Source organism: Loxodonta africana, chromosome 25, assembly GCF_030014295.1.
Source record: "Loxodonta africana isolate mLoxAfr1 chromosome 25, mLoxAfr1.hap2, whole genome shotgun sequence".
Lineage (NCBI taxonomy): Eukaryota > Metazoa > Chordata > Mammalia > Proboscidea > Elephantidae > Loxodonta > Loxodonta africana.
Genome location: NC_087366.1, coordinates 39,184,670 through 39,209,172, shown reverse-complemented (window position 1 = coordinate 39,209,172; position 24,503 = coordinate 39,184,670). Strand labels below are relative to the sequence as shown.

General features: G+C 37.5%; 1 protein-coding gene across 1 annotated transcript in view; it reads right to left on the bottom strand.

Moving 5' to 3' along the window:
- LOC100676989 (ryanodine receptor 2) overlaps positions 1–24,503 on the bottom strand; it is a 362,795-nt gene that overhangs the window by 97,386 nt on the left and 240,906 nt on the right. The window contains exons 60-66 of the mRNA XM_064276716.1: positions 22,046–22,105; positions 18,712–18,846; positions 7,446–7,490; positions 6,355–6,467; positions 4,456–4,552; positions 2,120–2,223; positions 361–412 (exon numbers count right to left, since the gene is read on the bottom strand). Of these exons, the coding sequence (XP_064132786.1) occupies positions 361–412; positions 2,120–2,223; positions 4,456–4,552; positions 6,355–6,467; positions 7,446–7,490; positions 18,712–18,846; positions 22,046–22,105 (606 nt within the window). The remainder of the gene's footprint in view (positions 1–360; positions 413–2,119; positions 2,224–4,455; positions 4,553–6,354; positions 6,468–7,445; positions 7,491–18,711; positions 18,847–22,045; positions 22,106–24,503) is intronic.

Sequence of the window (24,503 nt, the reverse complement as noted above, 5' to 3'; positions counted from 1 at the left end):
TTTTCCCCCTCAGATGATAAATCCCAGGAAGGCAGGGTACATGTGTTTCTTTCTTATCCACCATTCTATCCCCAGTACCTCAATGCCCACTGAATATTTGTTGAATGCATGACTGTTGGAAAATTAATGAGTCCCCCATAAGTAAAATGTTAAAGTATTAAACAATGATTACTTGTCAAGGAAATTATAGCAGAGATTCATGCAACAAGTGGAAGTTGAGCTTAATGCCAATTATGTTTCTGAGATTCACCAATATTTTGTTTTATTCCAGAAATACATAAATTCTTATCCTTTGTTAGATGAAAATGATTTCCCTTTATTAAAACTGAACATTAAAAATCAGAAAGGATGGTTATTTACCTTTGCCATAATATCTGCATAAGCCATATATAAAAAATCTTCCTCCAGTTTGCTACGGAAAACAAGAAAAAAAAAATCAATTTTTAAGTAGAAGGGTACTCGTGATATGCAAAAATGCCATCACTGTATATAATAATCTTTGCTCATTTTCAGTAAGTATGCTTTTTAAAACTAAATTAACACAAAACTTTGGCAATATCATTCTTACAAAAATATACCAGAAACAGAAATAAAAGACCTCAGAGTTCTCAAAGACTATCTCACCTTACCTTACAGAAGAGAGCTTCAAGACTCACAAAATAGATGGTCTAATGATTTACATGCACATGTAACAACTTTAATTTTTTCTAACTACAAAATTTGAGACAAGCAAATTTAAATGAAGTAGGGGCTTTGACAACAGAAGTGACATTTGACATTTGCTGGAAAAAAACTCAAACCAAACTCGTTGCTGTCGAGTCAACTCCAACCCACGGCAACCCTACAGGACAGAGCCATAAGGTTTCCATGAAGAGGCTGGTGGATTCAAACTGCCAACCTTTTGGTTAGCAGCCGTATCGCTTAACCACTGCACCACCAGGGCTCCTTTGATAGAAAGACACCGCAAATTATCATGTTACTATACAGTTAAAAATAAGATGGTCATAATGATGATCCTTAAAAATCAGGGCTAAAACATGTTTATTAACTTTTTATTTTAAAGAAGTATGGAAACGATTAATATATTAAGAATGGTTTCCACCAATTAACCCCTAAAATCTGCAAAGTCATTCTAGCAGCTTTAAACTTCAGCCATCAGAAAAATTCACTTATGAGAAATACCTCATTACCTGACAATGCCAGACAGAGAGTTGCTCTATGCTTAGGGATGAGATGATTTTGTTAGTTAGGAAATAATAAGAGAGAGAGAAATAGTGAGAGAGAGGATGGATCACATTTGCTACTAGGTAGAAATGTACATTATTATGGCATGCAAGTCTTCAAGACTTCTGAGGAGACTCATGTGGGTAGAGATTGCCAATTAAATTATGTCCCAGGCTTTGCTGAGAATAGGCAAAGCCTGGGGCAAAGTAGGCTTTCTTTCACACAGCACAGAGGCAGACAAAGGTTTTATCACCTCTGAAATGCTTCTTCTACAGAGCAAATGCATGAAGTGCCCCTTGCAGTGAACAAAGGCTGAGGTCGTTCTGATTATCAGGCAGAGGAGCGTATTTCTTATTTAACCGTGGCTCTGGTGAATTCTCATGACTAAGACTGTAGGAGCCAAGAAGAATGGGGGAATACCCTTAAAATAGATCTCAAAGAAAATTCCAAGTTGAGATGAGGGCTCATCAGATCCCCAAAGGTTTCCTAACACCCATGCCACAGTGCAGTCACAATCTACCTGGGAAATTTTGGGTCACCATCAATCTCCATATATTTTTGGTACTGGAATTAGCTCCAGGCTCTTTTGCTTTATTTATAAAACTGTTTGTGATAAAGAGAAAAACCATCTTATAAGAAGAATCAGAATCAACTAAATAAACTAATTTCCAAGTTGTTAAGAAAAATTAGAACACATACATATCCAGGTCTGAAACTGAATGAATAGCTAAGAGGGAGCAAGGTACACAGGTATATGTCAAACTGGTCATTCTTTGAACAACTCTTTCTTCTAATAAGAAGACGAAATTGAAACATGAATATGTGATACATAAAATATTCCAACACAGACTTTATTTGTGCCTCCTATGTCTCATATGAACCTTCCCAACCATACCATTTCTCTGTTAAAGCTGTTCGACTGAACAGAAGGATCAGCTGATGGAGAGGGTCAACTCTCTTAGTGCCTTCATCTTCTTCTGGAGGTTCTGCTCCAGGTTTCTACAAAAAAGTCAAATTTATATAATTTCACATTTCGATGAAATGTCCACTCAAATCCAAGTGAACTATGACGGTTTGGAACAAAGAAAATGAAAGGAAAGTCCTTCTCTTTCTGCTGTTGATATGCATGTGTGATGTGTGTGTGTTATACGCATATATATTACATTACCAATGGAGAGCTAAGTAGCTTAAAACAGAGATATTTACAATTTAACCAAAAAACAGTATGAGCAAAGATTACTTATATCCATTTAAAAATTCTGAATGCTATTAGCTGAATAACTAGCTGAAAGTGTATTTGGTACACAGATTTTAGCTCTAGGGAGGGCTCAATTTAAAAACATTTGCAATAATATGTTGTCACCTCAAATATAAAAATTTAGTTCACATAGAAATGCAAACTGATTATGAAATGAAACATTTTCTTTGCCCATGCAAATAATTACAGTCAACAAATGTTAAATGAGTTAATACTTGAACTCCTTAAATATTAATTTTATTCCATTTTCAGTTACTTTGAAGTTTTTTAAAAAATTAACTACCAAATACAATTTTAACACCTAGGAAATTGACTAATCATTTTTATTGGCTGTAGAATTAATTAATCTTGATTATTTTTGTTTTTGTTGTTGACTGATTTAATGAATTGTATTTCTTCATTAACTTACTCATTTAGACTGATTTTCTTTCTACATAAAGATTTCTTTCTTGGCTTAAGGCTTAATGTTGTTGAGTTCCGGGCAAATTTCTACAAGACAGCCAAATATTTCATGGGTTGTTTTGATTCTAAAGACAAATTGAATTCATTTTAAAAATATGAGGGCAATCAGATAGTTAGGCTTTTAAAGAAGTGAATTAGTTTATCTATTATATCCCGTAATAATCTGTGAGTTAAAGAAGTAACTTTTATATTCAGCCATAGAGAAATGAAGTCCTGATACATGCCCCGACATGGATGAGCCTTGAAAACATCATGCTGAGTGGAATAAGTCTGTCACAAAAGGACAAATATTGTATGATTCCACTTATATGACATATCTAGAATAGATAAGTATATAGAGACCAAAGTTTATTAATAGTTACCAGGGGCAGGTGGAAGGAGCAGAAAAGGAGGGCTCATTGCTTAGGGGACACTGAGCTTCTTTTAAGGGTGATGAAAAAATTTGGCAACGTCATGAACATAATTAATGTCACTAAATTGTACAGGTGAAGATTGTTGAAATGGCAAATGTTTTGTTACATATATATTTACCACAATTAAAAAAAAAATTTCGACAAGTTTTTAACTTGGGAATCACGAAGCCTTCTGAACTAGTTTGCAAAAGTTTGTGGGACTCAAAAGGACAAGTGCTATACGATTTCACTTCTACGAAATATCCAGAACAGAAAATGCATTGAGACAGGTGTTGATCAGTGGTTACCGAGGGCTGGTAGTTGGGGGCAATGAGGAGTTCTTGTTTAACGGATTATTAATTTCTGTTTGGGATGACAAAAAAATTTTTGGAAATGGACAGTGGTAACAATTGTATGATGTCGTGACTATAATTAATGCCACTGAATTGCACACTTAAGATGTTGAAAGAGCAAACTTTTTGTGATACATAGTAAAAAAAAAAAAAAGATTTGTGAGGCAGTATGCTTATGTATTTCCCTGAGAAGATGGCCCAAAGCCTTCATCATATTTTAAAACAGGCTCATGACTTATAAAATGTTGAGATGATGGCTCCTGTGTACAGCAGTGGCGGTAACAATCCTCCCTAACAGCCGGCTAGACTGATGTTCTACTTGGCTGTCTACATGGCTGTCTGCTGGTCTCCCGTTCAGCCCATCTTCTCTGCCCTGTGGAGGTTTTAGAATGGGAAACGTTTCACTGGCTTCTGTTAACCTTCAGCTTATTTTTAGCCTTTTATAGTTCTGTCCTGGTTCTGGGGCATTCGAAGGAACTTTGAGGAAGGGTTTAAGAGAATAATTGTGTCAAAGTTTAGTGAATAATAAACTTGTATTTTTTATCTTAAATTCCAAATCACCTGATGTTGCTAAGATTGCTCTGAAATCTAAAGAGTGAACCTCCTCCTAAACATTGAATATAGTAATAACTGAAACCAAAAGTTTCCTAAGACCAACATACTGTAATGATATTTTTCTTCAATATTATATGAGAATTTCCCACCCCAACTTTATTCCACCAAGCCCGAACCCTCTTTCATCTTTATAACCCCATTAAAAACATACTGCTAAATCTTCTATCAGTTTATCTTCAAAGTAATGTTCTTCTGTTTCAATCCAAGACTTTTCATATCCCTGAAGAAAGAGATTGACAGCTCGATGCCTAGAAGATAAGCACAATTTCAAACAAAGGGTTTCTTTTTAAAATTGAAAAGGTATTCAGAGCTGCTTATCACCAGATCACCTGTTCTCAAAACTTTCTGTTCTTGATCGGGAAGGCAACACATTGCAGTGGCTAGAGCAAGGCTTCTGGGCCACACTGACGTGGGTTTAAATCCTGGCTCAGTCATTTCTAAACTTTTTGACATTGAGCAAGTTATTTCACTATCCCAATTTTCATTTTTCTCACTTATTAAACTAGGATGACCTCTACTACATTTGTTTTGTCTTACAATGAAATAAACAATGAAAAGCACATCACATACATGCTCTTGGGTGGTAGCTATTATGACGTAAGTGGCTCAGATAAATAATGGAACAAAAGTCAACAGAGGAATGACTCCATGTTCAATTTAACTATAGACAGAGACCCTGAGGATGCTAACACAAAATATATAAACTGAACTATACGGGAGTACAGATCCAATAATTAAATTCTAGGGAACTGATCATAAGTGATCTATGAAATAAAAGACCAGTGAAGACTAGAAGGAATCAGAGAAAACCACTGAGAAGTTGAGGAGAGACGAACAGCGGATAACCCAGGTGAGGCCTGCACTTGATTCCACCGAAAGGTCAGCCTCTGAACTCTCACGCTGTATCTTCTATAAAGACAAATAACTTAAATAGTGTGGACGGACCCTCACCTCCCCAATCATCTCCAAAGTACAACACTGTCTAAGCTCAAGGCAAAGGTGTGACGTTTTGTTTGTTTTGGAATTTTTGTTTTTTTTTTTTCTTAATCCCTGCCTTTATTCATTCATTCATTCATTTACTGAGTGCCAGTGGACCCAGTAGCATTCTAGGTGCTGAGGATATAAAATTGAACAAAACTCTTAAGGGTTCTCAATGTCTGAATCAGAGAGACAAACGGCCCCAATATCGAAGTAAAATGCTACCACCAAAGGTGTTTATAAATGTGGTCTGGAAACAAACATGCAGAAGCATTCAAGTTGAAAGGGGTAGTGGGGTGTGACTGGGTTAGAGATGTTTCATAAAGGGGTGTAGCTGAGCTGAGTTCTGTGCAGCAGGCATGGGAGTCAAGCATGTGTATCTGGTTCAGAGTGTGGAAGCACAGTCTGTAGGGGAACTGCAAGGCTGAAATGGTTCCTTAGGCCGTCAAGCCAGACCTGAATGCACCAGGTTATGTCTTTTTTAATGGATATGCCTGCTATACCCCTAAGAGAAGACTGTTGGGTGTGTCAAATGTATTTGCATTATTCCCATAAGTCAGTTCCACATCAAATCTTTCACCTGATGCTAATAATTACAATAATAATGAGGACAATTAAGATTCATTGTGCCAAGCACAGCTCTAAGCGCTCTGCATACACTGACCAATTAAATAATCCAAACAGCTCTGTGAGGCAGGGCCTATCATTGCACTGATGAGAAAACTACAATCAGTCACTTGACCTAAGCCACACGGCCAGCCGGCAGAGATGCCAGGGCACAAATCCAGGTAGTCTGACCCTAAAGAAAGAGCTCCGAATTACTCATCTTGCCTCACACAAGTGAGCAGATCTGCCTGGATATTTAAGAGTCATTTCACAATTGCATTTCAGATCACAGTTCTCTGGGAATATCCAACAAAGAAAAACAAGATCAAATCTTACACAGAAGAGCAGTAAAACTGTCCTATCCTTCTCTTGGGCTATTGGGCTCATGTTTAGTTAGAGGCTAGACTCCTATCCCTTATTAGGGCAAATAACTGTAATCTATCATACACATTAAACAAATTCTGACCTTGGTAGATTGTATAAGGGAGCCATTCGGAAGCAGGCGACCACTGCTCGTTTCCTCTGCTTAGACAGCAGTTTGTGCCACACTGCCTTCTTAGACCTCTGAGGGTGTTCCACCTGAGGTAGAATATCACAAACAAATAAACACACACATAAGTAAGTAATTCACACACCAAACTAGCCTCGAAAATACAGTACTAGATGGCTGCACTTTCTAACTTACGTTTGGAATTCCAATTCCAAAAGGACCTTGGAGTTCTTAGGGAAAAGCCCACGTTCTAAGAATTGCTCAAGGCAAAATCTGAGGTAGCTTCCAATGCTGTATAATTACTTTAGTGAAAACACTAGATTCTTCCAATAGCATGAATATGTCAGAAGCTATGTCATCTTTAAAATCAAGTTTTACGTTGCATGTAAAACTCTTTGCATTCTTCTCGAAATGTCCCTTAGCTTTTACATTACGGTTCTAAAATGATTTTCTGCCTACATAAAAAAATTACTCCATTCTTACGTAGGCATCCATTGTAATTAATTTATCTTTGGTGCTATAGCAGTAAACACGAATTAAAGAAAAACAAACCCAAACCCACTGCCATAAAGTTGATTCTGACTCATAGTGACCCCATAGGGTTTCCAAGACTGTAAATCTCTATGGAAGCAGACTGCCACCTCTCTCTCCCGTGGAGCAGCTGATGGTTTCAAAGCGCCAAACTTTCAGTTAAAGGTTGAGCGCTTTCATCCACTGTGCCACCAGAGCTCCTTAAACATGAACAGAAGTGATTAAAAAATTCTAATGAAAATTCTACTGCTTCTTAATATTACAGGATAAGTAGAAGATGACAAGGCTTCATGAGCACAGGATTAGGAGTGGGTAAAAGGATTTAATTTTGCAGAAATGTTAAAATATTTATACTATTTTGTTAGATAGGTACGAATAAGACTGTACAAGTTGCAATAAATGATGCAAGCAAGCTCTATATATTAGCTAATGGTGTTTGGAACTGCAAGAGGAAAAAGAGATTAATTGCAAGTATAAGAGAAGAAAATCCCAAAGCGATTCTAGAATTAATTAGTAATTTCTAGGCAATTAAACACTGTACTTCCCAGATTGTAATATCTCCAGCCCACACATGTAGATTTCTGGAAGAGAGAAAAATGGTTATGTTAACTGAAAAGGAAAACTAAATTGATTATCTTTTGCAGTATTAAAAAGGTCAAAATATGAACATGAATGTAATATTGCCTAAAGAAAACATTACCAATGTTTATATTACAGTGGTTTAGAGATGTGAAAGAACCAACATGTTTATTTTGTCCCTGTTGTTGATTGGAACTCATAGTGATCCCATATGACACAGCAGAACTGCCCCATAGGGTTTCCTAGGCTGTAATCTTTACAGGAACAGATCGCCAAGTCTTTTCTCCCGAGGAACCGCTGGTAGGTTCAAACTGCCAAATTTTCAGTTAGCAGCTAAGCGCTTAATCACTAAACAAACTTACTCCTGTGATCCTCCCTCCCAGAGGATCAACTATCCACTTCAATCTTCTTCTTCATGAATGTAACACGTGAAACGAAACACTGGTGAAACTTAACATTATAGGTGAGAACAGAATCAAGGATAGTGCTGTTCAATTAGGCCCAAGGCATTTCACCTTAAAGTTCCATTTTGAGATCCAAGACTCTAAAATGGTATCTTTTTATGTGAATAAGGCATTCTGATCAGCATGGGTGATAGTCATGATACATACTGATTACTTAGGCATTGGAGATGCAATAATGAACAGTTTAGAAAAGGTCCCTGCCACCATGGAGTTTACCATTTGGCAGAGCGCTTTATTATACACTGAAAACCCTGCATAGTGAGCTTTTCTGTAAATCAGGTAGATGGAGACCTGTCAGATCTGCGATCCAACGGTTAACACCAAAATGTATCTTGAGACTATATGAATGCTTTCATGTGGGAATGTACTAGCTTGGATGGAGTTTGGGTTTTAGGAAATTCTGAGGAGACAACCCACTCTCATGAGATGAATCAGCAGACATATAATGCAAAACATATGTTTTTAAAGGTTGCCTATATTTGAGAAAGATCAATAAGTATTTCCATGTACCTAGTGTTTTTGCATCGAACTTCGCAAGTTAAAACTTTCTTTGCAAACTACTCGGACTCAGTTACAAATTAACATGAATAGGAGTATTAAAGACAGGAACTACACACAGATATAGTCCCCTATTTTCTAGTCTTTGATAACTGACAGTTTCTTTTTTACTCAAAAATCCTCCTTTCATTTAAGTCAACCTCATCATAGCCTTAATATTTAAAAGCGCTTAGTCTTAACAAAAATCTGACACTTTTACCTTTTCTTAAAAACTAGTTGCTGTCGAGTGGACTCTGCCTCATGGCAACTCCATGTGCGTCAGAGTAGAACTGTGCTCCACAGGATTTTTCAATGGCTGCAATCTTTCAGAAGTAGATCACTAGGTCTTTCTCCCAAGGAACATCTGAGTGGACTCGAACCTCCAACCTTGCAGTTTGCAGCCAAGAACTTTAACTGTTTATACCACCCAAGCAAGGACTCCTACCTTTTCCTAGGTAACTCCTATTTATCTTTGAAGATTTACACAGGGATTACCTCCTTCGCACCTAGATTAAGTTTGGGCTCCTTGAATAACCCTCTTCAGACACTTTAATATCCAAGCACATCTATATCATGACATGTGTATCTTTGTATGTATCCACCTCCTCTCCCAGAGCATGCCAGGGGTGGTGCTCAACCCCCCAGTACCTGCTGAGCATAAAGCTGGCATATAGTAAGGCATCCAGGCTTCAAAGAATAAACACATGCTTAGTAAAGTGAATCTCACTCACTACTTTACAAATGAAATCATTCAGCATGATTGACTGTATTTTATGAATATAAAAATTTAATCAGATCTCAATAGGCTTCATTTATTGTATTTAAAACCCACTCAAGTAAATCTTGATCTATGTATGAAAATCAGTAAGGATTAAAACCTTCACGTAGAGTAATGTTTCCAGAATTGGCACCCCAATAGTCATTTAATTAACATTTAAGAATAATTTTGAATGTGTATATAATTGTCAAAATGTGACTCTATGGCTTTATATATATCACTTACAATGTTATTACCTTGAGTCTTGTTATCTGCTGAATGATGATAATTCTTATTTAATATTTCATGAAAATATTATGGACTTATTGAGGAAAAAATACTAAGTTTGAAGGTGTTATATAATGTGAATGTGTGTTGACAGTCATGTGGTCTATGAGTTTCTTAATTAGTATCACCATGTGTCTTAATAAATTACATGGTATTGGGGAGGTTATTAACATTTTGGCAGGCATTTAAGCAAGAAGGAAATTAAAAAGATATTATGCTTGATGATACAAAAAAAAAACACAAAACACCAGTTGTCATTGAGTCTATTCTGACTCATGGTGACCCCATGTGTGTCAGATCAGAACTACTCCATAGGGTTTCAAGACTGTGACCTTTTCCGAATAGGAGATCACCAAGCCTTTCTTCTGAGGCATCTCTGGGTGGATCTGAAACATTGATTTTTTAGCTCATAGCTAAGTGCCTAACCATTTGCACCACCCAAGGACTCCTTATTAGATGATATCTTTATCTTATTTAACTGGCCAGATACTGTAAAACAGGATTCAAAGCAAAATGTCTATTAGTGATACGCTACCGTATTCATATACAGTTAAAGGAGACACAAAGTTTAAAAAAAAAATTCTTGAAAACATTTATGTGACCAAGTTCCTGTGATGATATAAGTCATTTAATTGTTTTTTGTTCAGTAGAAAACGTATCCCTGATTGCAGATATTTTACTTTAGCCAGAGGCTCTGTTATACGAATACATAATTCATTGATTGATAATGTTTTAAATATTACTGGTTTAGGAATTTTTGAGCAAAGGTAAAGAAAATCACACAATGAGCTCTGTAGTATAAAATAGGATACAGCTGGAAAATTATATAAAAACATTGTTCTCACATGATTTTGTATCAATGCATTGCTGTTGTTTAAATGCAATTTATTCCTGATCTTGGAGAATATTAGCTAAAGGAAAAAAAAAAAGAAAACTCTAATAAAAAGAAAGTCTAAACAAGTGCCAAAAAAAAAACTTCAAATATTAAGCCAGTGAAAGATAATGGACTGAACATGTTGTTATAACCAAAAAAACCAAACCCAGTGCCGTCGAGTCAATTCCGACTCATAGCGACCCCGTAGGACAGAGTAGAACTGCCCCCACAGAGTTTCCAAGGAGCGCCTGGCGGATTTGAGCTGTCGACCCTTTGGTTAGCAGTCACAGCACTTCATCACTATGCCACCAGGGTTTCCCATGTTGTTATTAGCAGTAATAAAAAATTATATAAGCATTAAAAAAAAAATTCTACATGAGACCAAAAGGTTAACAATTACTCTAAAGCAAAGACGAGAAGACACCGGGGCAGAGAAACTAGAGCACGGGAAAGGAACAATCAGAGTGCATTTAAAGGGACTGCTGACACACTGTAAAAAATGTAACTAATGTCACTGAACAATATGTACAGAAATTGTCAAATGGAAACCTAATTTGTTGTGTAAATGTTCACCAAAAACATAATAAAATATTATTTAAAATAATGATACATGCATAAAATATTTGAAATCAGATATATCTCCTGATTTTAGCATAATAACTTAGAATTAAGTACATAACCCTAATTATCTGTATAATTTTAGAAACATTTTGAAAAGGACAATAAAACAAAGGCTTTGATCTCCTAAAATATATTGTCTACATATTCCTATAAGAATTATATGCTTAAAGGGAGCCAAGATGGCGGACTAGGCAGACGCTACCTCGGATCCCTCTTACAACAAAGACACTGAAAAACAAGTGAATCGATCACATACATAACAATCTACGAACCCTGAACAACAAACACAGATTTAGAGACAGAGAACGAACTAATACAGGGAAGCAGCGATAGTTTCCAGAGCCTGGAGCCAGCGTACCAGTCAGGTACAGCACAAGCACAGAGACCTGCTCCACCCCCCTGAACTAACCCCGGGAGGGGGACCAGCCGGTTCCACGGGCGGCGTGGGACGCAGCCGGTAGGAGAAGTCGCCGGGAGGCAGTGACTGATCTTGGAGCAGAAAGAGCAGCATCCGAGCCGGGGAACCGTCCCGCAGGGATTTGGACTGCTCGCAGGTACGCCATAAACATGGAGTGTTGCTCCACCCCCTGAACTAACCCCGGGAAGGGGACCAGCCAGGTCGCGCGGGCGGCGTGGGACGCAGCCGGTAGGAGAAGTCCCTGGGAGGCAGCGACTGGTATTGGAGTGGGGAGAACAGCGTTCCAGCCGGGACACTTGGTCGCGGCACAAGTACGGGGAGCTACTCCACCCATCTGAACTAACCCCGGGAGGGGGCCCACCTGGTTCACGGGGGCGGCACAGCCACGCGGCTGGAGGGACGAGAAGTCCCCGGGAGGCAGCGACTGATTTTGGAGTTGAGAGTGCACCGTCCCAGTAGGGGAGCCTTGACGCTGGGCGTGGGGCTGGAAGCCGAGGATCTGACCGTGACTCCAGCGGGCCAGACCCCCTGGGGGCAATCTCCACACAGCCAGCACACATAGGCGACGCGCCCGCGGGAATCTCAGATATAACAGTCATTCCAGGCAAGACAAGCAACTCTGGCTATATTCTGAGGTGCTACTCTCCTATCTCTCTGTTCCCTCCCCCACCCTCCCCAGGCGGCTTCATTAACATCTGAATAGCCTGAGCCAGAGGGAGAACTCTGATAGGGATCTGACTGCAGTTTTTTTTTAGCGGATTTTCTGGAAAAACTAGTTTCCCAGTGATGGCTCGGAGACAACAATCCATATCAAACCACTTAAAGAAGCAGACCATGACAGCTTCTCCAACCCCCCAAACAAAAGAATCAAAATCTTTCCCAAATGAAGATACAATTTTGGAATTATCAGATACAGAATATAAAAAACTAATTTACAGAATGCTTAATGATATCACAAATGAAATTAGGATATCTGCAGAAAAAGCCAAGGAACACACTGATAAAACTGTTGAAGAACTCAAAAAGATTATCCAAGAACATACTGGAAAAATTAATAAGTTGCAAGAATCCATAGAGAGACAACATGTAGAAATCCAAAAGATTAACAATAAAATAACAGAATTAGACAACACACTAGGAAGTCAGAGGAGCAGACTCGAGCAATTAGAATGCAGACTGGGACATCTGGAGGACCAGGGAATCAACACCAACATAGCTGAAAAAAAATCAGATAAAAGAATTAAAAAAAATGAAGAAACCCTAAGAATTATGTGGGACTCTATCAAGAAGGATAACCTGCGGATGATTGGAGTCCCAGAACAGGGAGGGGGGACAGAAAACACAGAGAAAATAGTTGAAGAACTTCTGACAGAAAACTTCCCTGACATCATGAAAGACGAAAGGATATCTATCCAAGATGCTCATCGAACCCCATTTAAGATTGATACAAAAAGAAAAACACCAAGACATATTATCATCAAACTCACCAAAACCAAAGATAAACAGAAAATTTTAAAAGCAGCCAGGGAGAAAAGAAAGGTTTCCTTCAAGGGAGAATCAATAAGAATATGTTCTGACTACTCAGCAGAAACCATGCAGGCAAGAAGGGAATGGGATGACATATACAGAACACTGAAGGAGAAAAACTGCCAACCAAGGATCATATATCCAGCAAAACTCTCTCTGAAATATGAAGGCAAAATTAAGATATTTACAGACAAACACAAGTTTAGAGAATTTGCAAAAACCAAACCAAAGCTACAAGAAATACTAAAGGATATTGTTTGGTCACAGAACCAATAATATCAGATATCAGCACAACACAAGGTCACAAAACAGAACGTCCTGATATCAACTCAAATAGGGAAATCACAAAAACAAACAAATTAAGATTAATTAAAAAAAAAATACACATAACAGGGAATCATGGAAGTCAATAGGTAAAAGATCACAATAATCAAAAAGAGGGACTAAATACAGGAGGCATTGAACTGCCATATGGAGAGTGATACAAGGCGATATAGAACAATACAAGTTAGGTTTTTACTTAGAAAAATAGGGGTATATAATGAGGTAACCACAAAAAGGCATAACAACTCTATAACTCAAGACAAAAACCAAGAAAAACGTAACGACTCAACTAACATAAAGTCAAACACTATGAAAATGAGGATCTCACAATTTACTAAGAAAAACGCCTCAGCACAAAAAAGTGTGTGGAAAAATGAAATTGTCAACAACACACATAAAAAGGCATCAAAATGACAGCACTAAAAACTTATTTATCTATAATTACCCTGAATGTAAATGGACTAAATGCACCAATAAAGAGACAGAGAGTCACAGACTGGATAAAGAAACACGATCCATCTATATGCTGCCTACAAGAGACACACCTTAGACTTAGAGACACAAACAAACTAAAACTCAAAGGATGGAAAAAAGTATATCAAGCAAACAATAAGCAAAAAAGAAGAGGAGTAGCAATATTAATTTCTGACAAAATAGACTTTAGACTTAAATCCACCACAAAGGATAAAGAAGGACACTATATAATGATAAAAGGGACAATTGATCAGGAAGACATAACCATATTAAATATTTACGCACCCAATGACAGGGCTGCAAGATACATAAATCAAATTTTAACAGAACTGAAAAGCGAGATAGATACCTCCACAATTATAGTAGGAGACTTCAACACACCACTTTCGGAGAAGGACAGGACATCCAGTAAGAAGCTCAACAGAGACACGGAAGATCTAATTACAACAATCAACCAACTTGACCTCATTGACTTATACAGAACTCTCCACCCAACTGCTGCAAAATATACTTTTTTTTCCAGCGCACATGGAACATTCTCTAGAATAGACCACATATTAGGTCATAAAACAAACCTTTGCAGAGTCCAAAACATCGAAATATTACAAAGTATCTTCTCAGACCACAAGGCAATAAAACTAGAGATCAATAACAGAAAAACGAGGGAAAAGAAATCAAATACTTGGAAAATGAACAATACCCTCCTGAAAAAAGACTGGGTTATAGAAGACATCAAGGAGGGAATAAGGAAATTCATAGAAAGCAACGAGAATGAAAATACTTCCTATCAAAACCTCTGGGACACAGCAAAAGCAGTGCTCAGAGGCCAATTTATATCGATAAATGCACACATACAAAAAGAAGAAAGAGCCAAAATCAGAGAACTGTCCCTACAACTTGAACAAATAGAAACTGAGCAACAAAAGAATCCATCAGGCACCAGAAGAAAACAAATAATAAAAATTAGAGCTGAACTAAATGAATTAGAGAACAGAAAAACAATCGAAAGAATTAACAAAGCCAAAAGTTGGTTCTTTGAAAAAATTAACAAAATTGATAAACCATTGGCTAGACTGACTAAAGAAATACAGGAAAGGAAACAAATAACCCGAATAAGAAATGAGAAGGACCACATCACAACAGAACCAAATGAAATTAAAAGAATCATTTCAGATTATTATGAAAAATTGTACTCTAACAAATTTGAAAACCTAGAAGAAATGGATGAATTCCTGGAAAAACACTACCTACCTAAACTAACACATTCAGAAGTAGAACAACTAAATAGACCCATAACAAAAAAAGAGATTGAAACGGTAATCAAAAAACTCCCAACAAAAAAAAGTCCTGGCCCGGACGGCTTCACTGCAGAGTTCTACCAAATTTTCAGAGAAGAGTTAACACCACTACTACTAAAGGTATTCCAAAGCATAGAAAATGACGGAATACTACCCAACTCATTCTATGAAGCCACCATCTCCCTGATACCAAAACCAGGTAAAGACATTACAAAAAAAGAAAATTATAGACCTATATCCCTCATGAACATTGATGCAAAAATCCTCAACAAAATTCTAGCCAATAGAATCCAACGACACATCAAAAAAATAATTCACCCTGATCAAGTGGGATTTATACCAGGTATGCAAGGCTGGTTTAATATCAGAAAAACCATTAATGTAATCCATCACATAAATAAAACAAAAGACAAAAACCACATGATCTTATCAATTGATGCAGAAAAGGCATTTGACAAAGTCCAACACCCATTCATGATAAAAACTCTTACCAAAATAGTAATTGAAGGAAAATTCCTCAACATAATAAAGGGCATCTATGCAAAGCCAACAGCCAATATCACTCTAAATGGAGAGAACCTGAAAGCATTTCCCTTGAGAACGGGAACCAGACAAGGATGCCCTTTATCACCACTCTTATTCAACATCGTGTTGGAAGTCTTAGCCAGGGCAATCAGGCTAGACAAAGAAATAAAAGGTATCCGGATTGGCAAGGAAGAAGTAAAGTTATCACTATTTGCAGATGACATGATTATATACACAGAAAACCCTAAGGAATCCTCCAGAAAACTACTGAAACTAATAGAAGAGTTTGGCAGAGTCTCAGGTTATAAAATAAACATACAAAAATCACTTGGATTCCTCTACATCAACAAAAAGAACACCGAAGAGGAAATAACCAAATCAATACCATTCACAGTAGCCCCCAAGAAGATAAGATACTTAGGAATAAATCTTACCAAGGATGTAAAAGACCTATACAAAGAAAACTACAAAGCTCTACTACAAGAAATTCAAAAGGACATACTTAAGTGGAAAAACATACCTTGCTCATGGATAGGAAGACTTAACATAGTAAAAATGTCTATTCTACCAAAAACCATCTATACATTTAACGCACTCCCGATCCAAATTCCAATGTCATATTTTAAGGGGATAGAGAAACAAATCACCAATTTCATATGGAAGGGAAAGAAGCCCCGGATAAGCAAAGCACTACTGAAAAAGAAGAAGAAAGTGGGAGGCCTCACCTTACCTGACTTCAGAACCTATTATACAGCCACAGTAGTCAAAACAGCCTGGTATTGGTACAACAACAGACACATAGACCAATGGAACAGAATTGAGAACCCAGACATAGATCCATCCACGTATGAGCAGCTGATATTTGACAAAGGACCAGTGTCAATTAACTGGGGAAAAGACAGCCTTTTTAACAAATGGTGCTGGAATAACTGGATATCCATTTGCAAAAAAATGAAACAGGACCCATACCTCACACCATGCACAAAAACTAACTCCAAGTGGATCAAAGACCTAAACATAAAGACTAAAACGATAAAGATCATGGAAGAAAAAATTGGGACAACCCTAGGAGCCCTAATACAAGGTATAAACAGAATACAAAACATTACCAAAAATGATGAAGAGAAACCCGATAACTGGGAGCTCCTAAAAATCAAACACCTATGCTCATCTAAAGACTTCACCAAAAGAGTAAAAAGACCACCTACAGATTGGGAAAGAATTTTCAGCTATGACATCTCCGACCAGCGCCTGATCTCTAAAATCTACATGATTCTGTCAAAACTCAACCACAAAAAGACAAACAACCCAATCAAGAAGTGGGCAAAGGATATGAACACACATTTCTCTAAAGAAGATATTCAGGCAGCCAACAGATACATGAGAAAATGCTCTCGATCATTAGCCATTAGAGAAATGCAAATTAAAACTACGATGAGATTCCATCTCACACCAGCAAGGCTGGCATTAATCCAAAAAACACAAAATAATAAATGTTGGAGAGGCTGCGGAGAGATTGGAACTCTCATACACTGCTGGTGGGAATGTAAAATGGTACAACCACTTTGGAAATCTATCTGGCGTTATCTTAAACAGTTAGAAATAGAACTACCATACAAGCCAGAAATCCCACTCCTAGGAATATACCCTAGAGATACAAGAGCCTTCATACAAACAGATATATGCACACCCATGTTTATTGCAGCTCTGTTTACAATAGCAAAAAGTTGGAAGCAACCAAGGTGTCCATCAACGGATGAATGGTTAAATAAATTGTGGTATATTCACACAATGGAATACTACGCATCGATAAAGAACAGTGACGAATCTCTGAAACATTTCATAACATGGAGGAACCTGGAAGGCATTATGCTGAGCGAAATTAGTCAGAGGCAAAAGGACAAATATTGTATAAGACCACTATTATAAGATCTTGAGAAATAGTAAACCTGAGAAGAACACATACTTTTGTGGTTACGAGGGGGGGAGGGAGGGAGGGTGGGAGAGGGTTTTTTTATTGATTAATCAGTAGATAAGAACAGCTTTAGGTGAAGGGAAAGACAACACTCAATACATGGAAGGTCAGCTCAATTGGACTGGACCAAAAGCAAAGAAGTTTCCGGGATAAAATGAATGCTTCAAAGGTCAGCGGAGCAAGCGCGGGGGTCTGGGGAGCATGGTTTGCGGGGACTTCTAAGTCAATTGGCAAAATAATTCTATTATGAAATCATTCTGCATCCCACTTTGAAATGTGGCGTCTGGGGTCTTAAATGCTAACAAGCAGCCATCTAAGATGCAGCAATTGGTCTCAACCCACCTGGAGCAAAGGAAAATGAAGAACACCAAGCCCACATGACAACTAAGAGCCCAAGAGACAGAAAGGGCCACATGAACCAGAGACCTACATCATCCTGAGACCAGAAGAACTAGTTGGTGCCCGGCCACAATTGATGACTGCCCTGACAGGGAGCTCAGCAGAGGACCCCTGAGGGAGCAGGAGATCAGTGGGATGCAGACCCCAAATTCTCATAAGAAGACCAAACTTAATGGTCTGACTGAGACTGGAGGAATCCCGGCGGCCATGCTCCCCAGACCTTCAGTTGACACAGGACAGGAACCATCCCCGAAGACAACTCATCAGAAATGAAAGGGACTGGTCAGCGGGTGGGAGAGAGATGCTGATGAAGAGTGAGCTAATTATATCAGGTGGACACTTGAGATTGTGTTGGCAACTCTTGTCTCGAGGGGGGATGGGAGGATAGAGAGAGAGGGAAGCCGGCAAAATTGTCAAGAAAGTAGAGACTGAAAGGGCTGACTCAAGACGGGGAGAGTAAGTGGGAGTAGGGAGTGAGATGTATGTAAACTTATATGTGACAGACTGATTGGATTTGTAAACGTTCACTTGAAGCTTAATAAAAGTTATTATAAAAAAAAAAAAAAGAATTATATGCTTAAAATTGTGTTTATCAGATACAAAACTCTTGATTCATATATTCTTTACAATGACCATCCTTAACATTATGTTTTTTGGCCCACAGCTGAATTAATACGCACCCTCCTTTTAAAATATTTTATGTGATTAAAGCAAATATTATTAAATAAATACAAAATCTAACCTGTTCAAGATGAAAAAGGACATTTGCAATATCCAATACTCTTTCTACGGTCTTCTCTGGGTCTGAAGTATCTTCAGTCCTGTTTGGTAAATCTTTGTAAAGAGCCATTTGCCATCTAATAGCAGGGTCCTCTAGCTGCAGAAAAAAGAAAAAAAAAAGTTTATAAAATTCAAGGTCATAATCTACAGAGGGGAAGACCTATTTTTAAAGAGTCAATCAAAAATTACACTGAGCATAGGCCAATGTTAAAACACCGTGCAGACAATTAACACAGATCACATCCTAAGACTCATGGAATTTATAATCTGGTAGGGGAACCAGACATTAAATAAAAATATCCAAGTGTGATGAGGCCCACTAATAAGAAATACAAGGTACCATGAGTCTAAACCTAATCTGTTGGTGGTTGGGGGGATTTCCCTCAACAAGAGCAGTTTCAGCTAGGATTTAAGGATAAGTTGGAGTGAGTTATAAAGGGGGATGGGCAAAGCAATCCTTTCTCTTCTCCTTTCACAGTCAAACTGCTAAAAGATTTGCATATTTATTCTTACAGGCAATGATGTATGTTCAGATATCTATTCACAGAGAGAAGCTACAACAGAGCTTAGTCTCACTGAAACAAATATACTGAATAATGAGAATCAGTGAGGTTCTCTATATAGTCATATTCTTGCAACACACTAAAGGCGTTCATACATTTTACTTTTTAATACTGCCAAATTTCCTGAGTGGAAACATGACTAAAGTCTGCATGTTTTTAAGGAAAAAAAATACTAATACAAGCATCTTAACAAGAGTTGGAACACATAACTTCAAAGAAGTAATATAGAATTAGTATAAGGAGGTCCTCGGATTACGAACGTGTTCCGTGCCTAAACCTGTCTTTAAGTCAAATTTGTATGCAAGGTGGAACAGTTAGGTACGGTTTGAATCTAACATCAGTGAGTCAAATGATTGTCTTAGTATATAGTATGCAGTGTGCCTTTCTATGCATAAAAAAAATTAAAGAAACACTTTCAGATACTCAAAAATATCATTAACATAATAATACATGATAATAATAAATGTTTTGATATGTGTTGCAAAGCAGCACCCATTTGTTATTATGAACCACTGTATGTACCTCAAGTTTTTAATATAATGGTCTTTATGGGAGTTGGTTCATAACTACATGCTGTACGTAAGTCTGATGTTCTTAAACCGGGGACTGACTGTAAATAACCGACAATATGCAAAGCAACCCCCTTAGCTTTCTCTTTCCCTTTAAAACATCCATTAAAAACTGGACACTGAGTGTTAGGAAGTGAATTAAATGAACAACATCTAAAATTTCATTATTACTAGCCTGAGACTGTATAGATGGAAATTTCAAAAATAACTTTCCTATAGAGGAAAAATTGTAGAACTCTGTATAATTAATGACATGATAAATACCATTTGTCCTTTAATAAAACAAAATGCTTTTTCTCCATGCACTTTTTCATCTGAGGATGATGCTTTGGTTCGTGAATATGCATTCTTACCTGTATTTAGCAAAATAAGTAGAATATTTCTCTAAACTCTCTTCACCCCCAGTATTACTCTCCCTACAATTGCAATACAATGTGTTGAAGAAGGAGCTAAGAACAAATTCATTTTTTGCAACTCTGTATATCTCCGTTAAGTACACAAACTCCTAGCATAAGAAAGTATAGACTGAAATGTCAAAAAGAATATATATATATGCATTACCTCTTTATTTTCAGGTCTCATTCATTTGAAGGTGAAATATTGACTATAAATGTCTCCTTTTCTGCCCCCCTTTCTCCCCTCCCCCCAATACATAATATAAATTGTCCAAAGCATTCCTACCTGTGATCTCTAGAATATAATGAAACAATTTCTTTCTGCTTATCTAAAAAGAGCCTTCTTTATTTGCTCATTTCCCGAAATAGGCATAAATTTCTTCCTAAGAGGTATTGAACATTTCCTGTTTTACTCACTAGTGCTGGGTACTAGACCTGGAAGTGTGTCTACAAGACCCCTTCAAGGGCTACATGATCTCCTACAAAAATCTGTATATGTAAAACAAATAAACAACCTCAACAACAAACTTAGTGTCTCTCCATAAAAGTGAATAAAGGTTTTAGTGTAAACTATTCACTTTTTTTTTTTTTTATTCACTTAGGTCCAACTTGAGGTTTTATGAACATTTAAACGATTCTCAAAATTTTTTTTGCTATCTGACTGAAAAGAGGTTCTGATAGGAATGAATCTCCAAAAGTTAATAGTAAATTTATGAGTAAGTACATACCAAAGTTCACATGAAATTGGCTCTAAATATGTGTTGGTGCATTGTGACTATTGTAAAAGTAAGTCTGATCTTTATCATATTATATTTCAAAGTACTCAAAGAAAATGAATAGTTTGGATATTTAGAAAATGATATTTTAATGGCCAGAAAGGCATACATTGTACTATCCTTACTACTTTTGGACATTTGACATTTTCATAATAATAATAAAAAAATCTTCAGAAGGGATACCAGAATAAAAGCAAACAGACTGAGTGTAAATAGTAAGCCCTTAGTCTTAAACAAAATGACAGGTTCTGGGAACATATGATTCATTTATTCACAGATATGAAAAAAATTCCAAATAATGGTAAATGCTTACTAGACTAAAAAAACTACTTCTGGCGATTCCTTCTCCCATCATTAAAATGCAGGTATTATCTTATTTTTTTTTATTATCTTGGTTTCCATCCATGTTTTTCTTCCAAGTGTACACTTCCCTCTTTGGGTAAACACATTTACTCCTACTGCAGAAATTCTTGTTGCCTCCTGTGTACTAATGACTCTTAAATACACATATTTAATTTCTGAGCACTAATTTCTTGTGGACATCTGCCTCCATGCCCCAAAGACTTCAAGCTCAACTATACAAAGGGCATTAGAAAAAATCCAAGCTTTATTTCAACTGGCGATAGGCTGCTTTCAGTCTGACACTCTGATGACCTCGTTTAAATAATGTATCATTTATTATATTTGGAGTTTTTAATATAAGAGTTTTCAAGTAGGATAATGACTGATTAAAATAATATATTTTCACTACCTCAACTGCTAAAATAACATTATTTGCAGGATTATTCTAGAGAGAGATTAACTGATACATATATGGAGCCCTGGTGGTGCAGCCATTAAGAGTTAACCCTGTGAGGCAGTTCTCTGTCCTATTAAAGCGGCTATGAGTCGGAATTTACTTGATGGCAATGGGTTTGTTTTTCTTTTGTTTTGTTTTGGTATATTTATAGAGAGAGAGAGACTAAATATCAGTTAGAATAAAATTTAGCTTACCTTGCCTTGTAAATGAATATTATTGCGGATTATGTCTCGTACTTCATCCTCGGTGTCTTTCTGTCAAGAAATAAACATTACCTAAAGGAAGTCTTAATGGTCATAAGTCAATAAAAATGCAAACCTCTTTTCGAATAATGTATGTCTGAACAAACCCCTTCATGAGATACAAATATGTTCCACAAATTTGAGGGGGTTCTCTTTCAGATATTTTCTTGATACTGCTGTGACTAAACACAACCAACTCTAACTTCATAGTGAGTGCATTAAGACTCAATGGCAGTGAGCTTCTAATTCATGACAAGAAGAGTGGCAGAAACTTGGGTTCCCGGGAAAGATTACCCCAAAGGACTAATGGACCGCAACCACCACAGCCTCCACCAGACTGAGCCCGGTACAACTAGATGGTGCCCGGCTACCACCACTGACTGCTCTGACAAGGATCACAATAAAGGGTCCCAGACAGAGCTGGAGAAAAATGTAGAGTGAAATCCTAACTCACAAAAAAAAAAAAAAAAAGACCAGACTTGCTGGCCTGACAGAGACTGGAGAAACTCTGAGAGTATGGCCCCTGGACACCCTTATAGCTCAGTACTGAAATCACTCCTAAGGTTCACCCTTCAGCCAAAGATTAGATGACAGGTTCATAAAACAAAATGAGACTAAACAGGTACACCAGCCCAGGGGCAAGGACGAGGAGGTAGGAAGGGACAGGAAAGCTGTTAACAGGGAACCCAAGGTAGAGAAGGGGAGAGAGTTGGCATGTGGTGGGACTGGCAACTAATGTTACAAAATAATATGTGCATTAATTGTTTGATTAGAAACTTGTTTGGTCTGTGAACCTTTATATAAAGTACAATTAAAAAAAATAAAGAAACGGGTTCCTTTGGGATGGAAGTCAAATATATCTCCAGTATTCTCCCAATTCTCTGCAAAAGTATTTTAACACCTAGTAATATGTGCCATGATCCAGTAATCACAAGGAGCATACATCTGTGCACCCAATCTGAGACAACTGTCAACACAGCTACACAGGCCACTCTGCACACCTTCCCTCAATTAGCCCAGCTCTGGCGGACCACTCTGGATATACAAGGGGCTCCTTCAGTGATTCTCTGTGGGTATGGAAAAGGGAGAATGTGCCCTCCAGTTTAAAAAATATATAAAATAGCAATTCCAGCACATATTTTTGAAAGATTGCATCCTCATGCTATAACCACAAAGAGGAAAAACAGAGGATGTAAAGAAATCTTGAGACCTTAAATCTTTTTTTTTTTTTTTGGTATTTTTTAAAATAATATTTTATTGAGTTTTTGGTGAAAGTTTACACTGCAAGTTAGGTTCTGACTTGACCATTTCCACACAAATTGTTCAGTGACATTAGTTAAATGTATCACAATGTGCCAACATTATTTGTGTTCTGTTTGTTCCCTTTCTACTCTAGTTTCCCTGCCCACTTATCTTCTCATCTTTGCTTTTGAGTAACTGTTGACCTTTTAGTCTCATATCGATGTTTTTTAAGTAGGACACCAATCTTACAGGTAATACCCTGTATTCTGTATGCCACTCTGCTATTTCAATAAAAAATGATCTCAGGGGAGAGGCTCAGTTCTGGGTTTAAAGACTGTCCCAGGACAGTAGTCTCAGGAAGTCCTCTGTTCTCCACTGTTGCAGTTTGTCTGGCTTTTTTTTTTTTTTTTTAAATAAGAATTTGAGTTCTGCTTCATATTTTTCTCCCATTGTATCCACGATCAACTATTGTGACCCTGATCAGAACTAACAGTGGCGGTAGCCAGGCACCATCTAGTTCTGGTTTCAAGGTAACGAGGTGGTCTCTTGTGTAGACTTTTTCTTCTGTGCACTTTTGCTTAATGTTTTGCTCCTGGTGAGTAGAGATCAGTAGTTGTGTCTTAGATGGCTGCTCACAAGCTTTTAAGACCCCAGATGCTACTCATGTCACTAGGAAGCAAGTTGCAACTTTTGTGAACTATGTTATGCCAATTGACTGAGGTGTTCCATGAGACTATAGTGCTAAGACATCAAACCCAGAAAACCTGTTAGAAGGTGTCGGGTTATGTCTAAGGAGTGTCCATATTCGTGTCTTCAATGAATATATGTGCCTGCGCCCACCTATTTGTATTTACACATACTTATAGGTACGTCTACCTGTCCTCACCTATGTACACACTTGTACTCACCTGTATACCAATTTGCCTATACCCATCCATGTATGCTCAAATGCTCGTTTTAACTTTAGTTGTGCTGTGGTTTGGTCACTGCATCCACGTTTGGTGCTGCTATTCCCATCACCAAAAATAACTAGTTTGTAGAGTATAAAGCGTATTTTCCCCACCCCACTCTCTTCTCTCCCTGGTAACCACCAATGAGCACTGGTCTCTCTATATTTATCTATCCTTGTCTTATGAAAGAGGGACCATACATATTTGTCCTTATATGC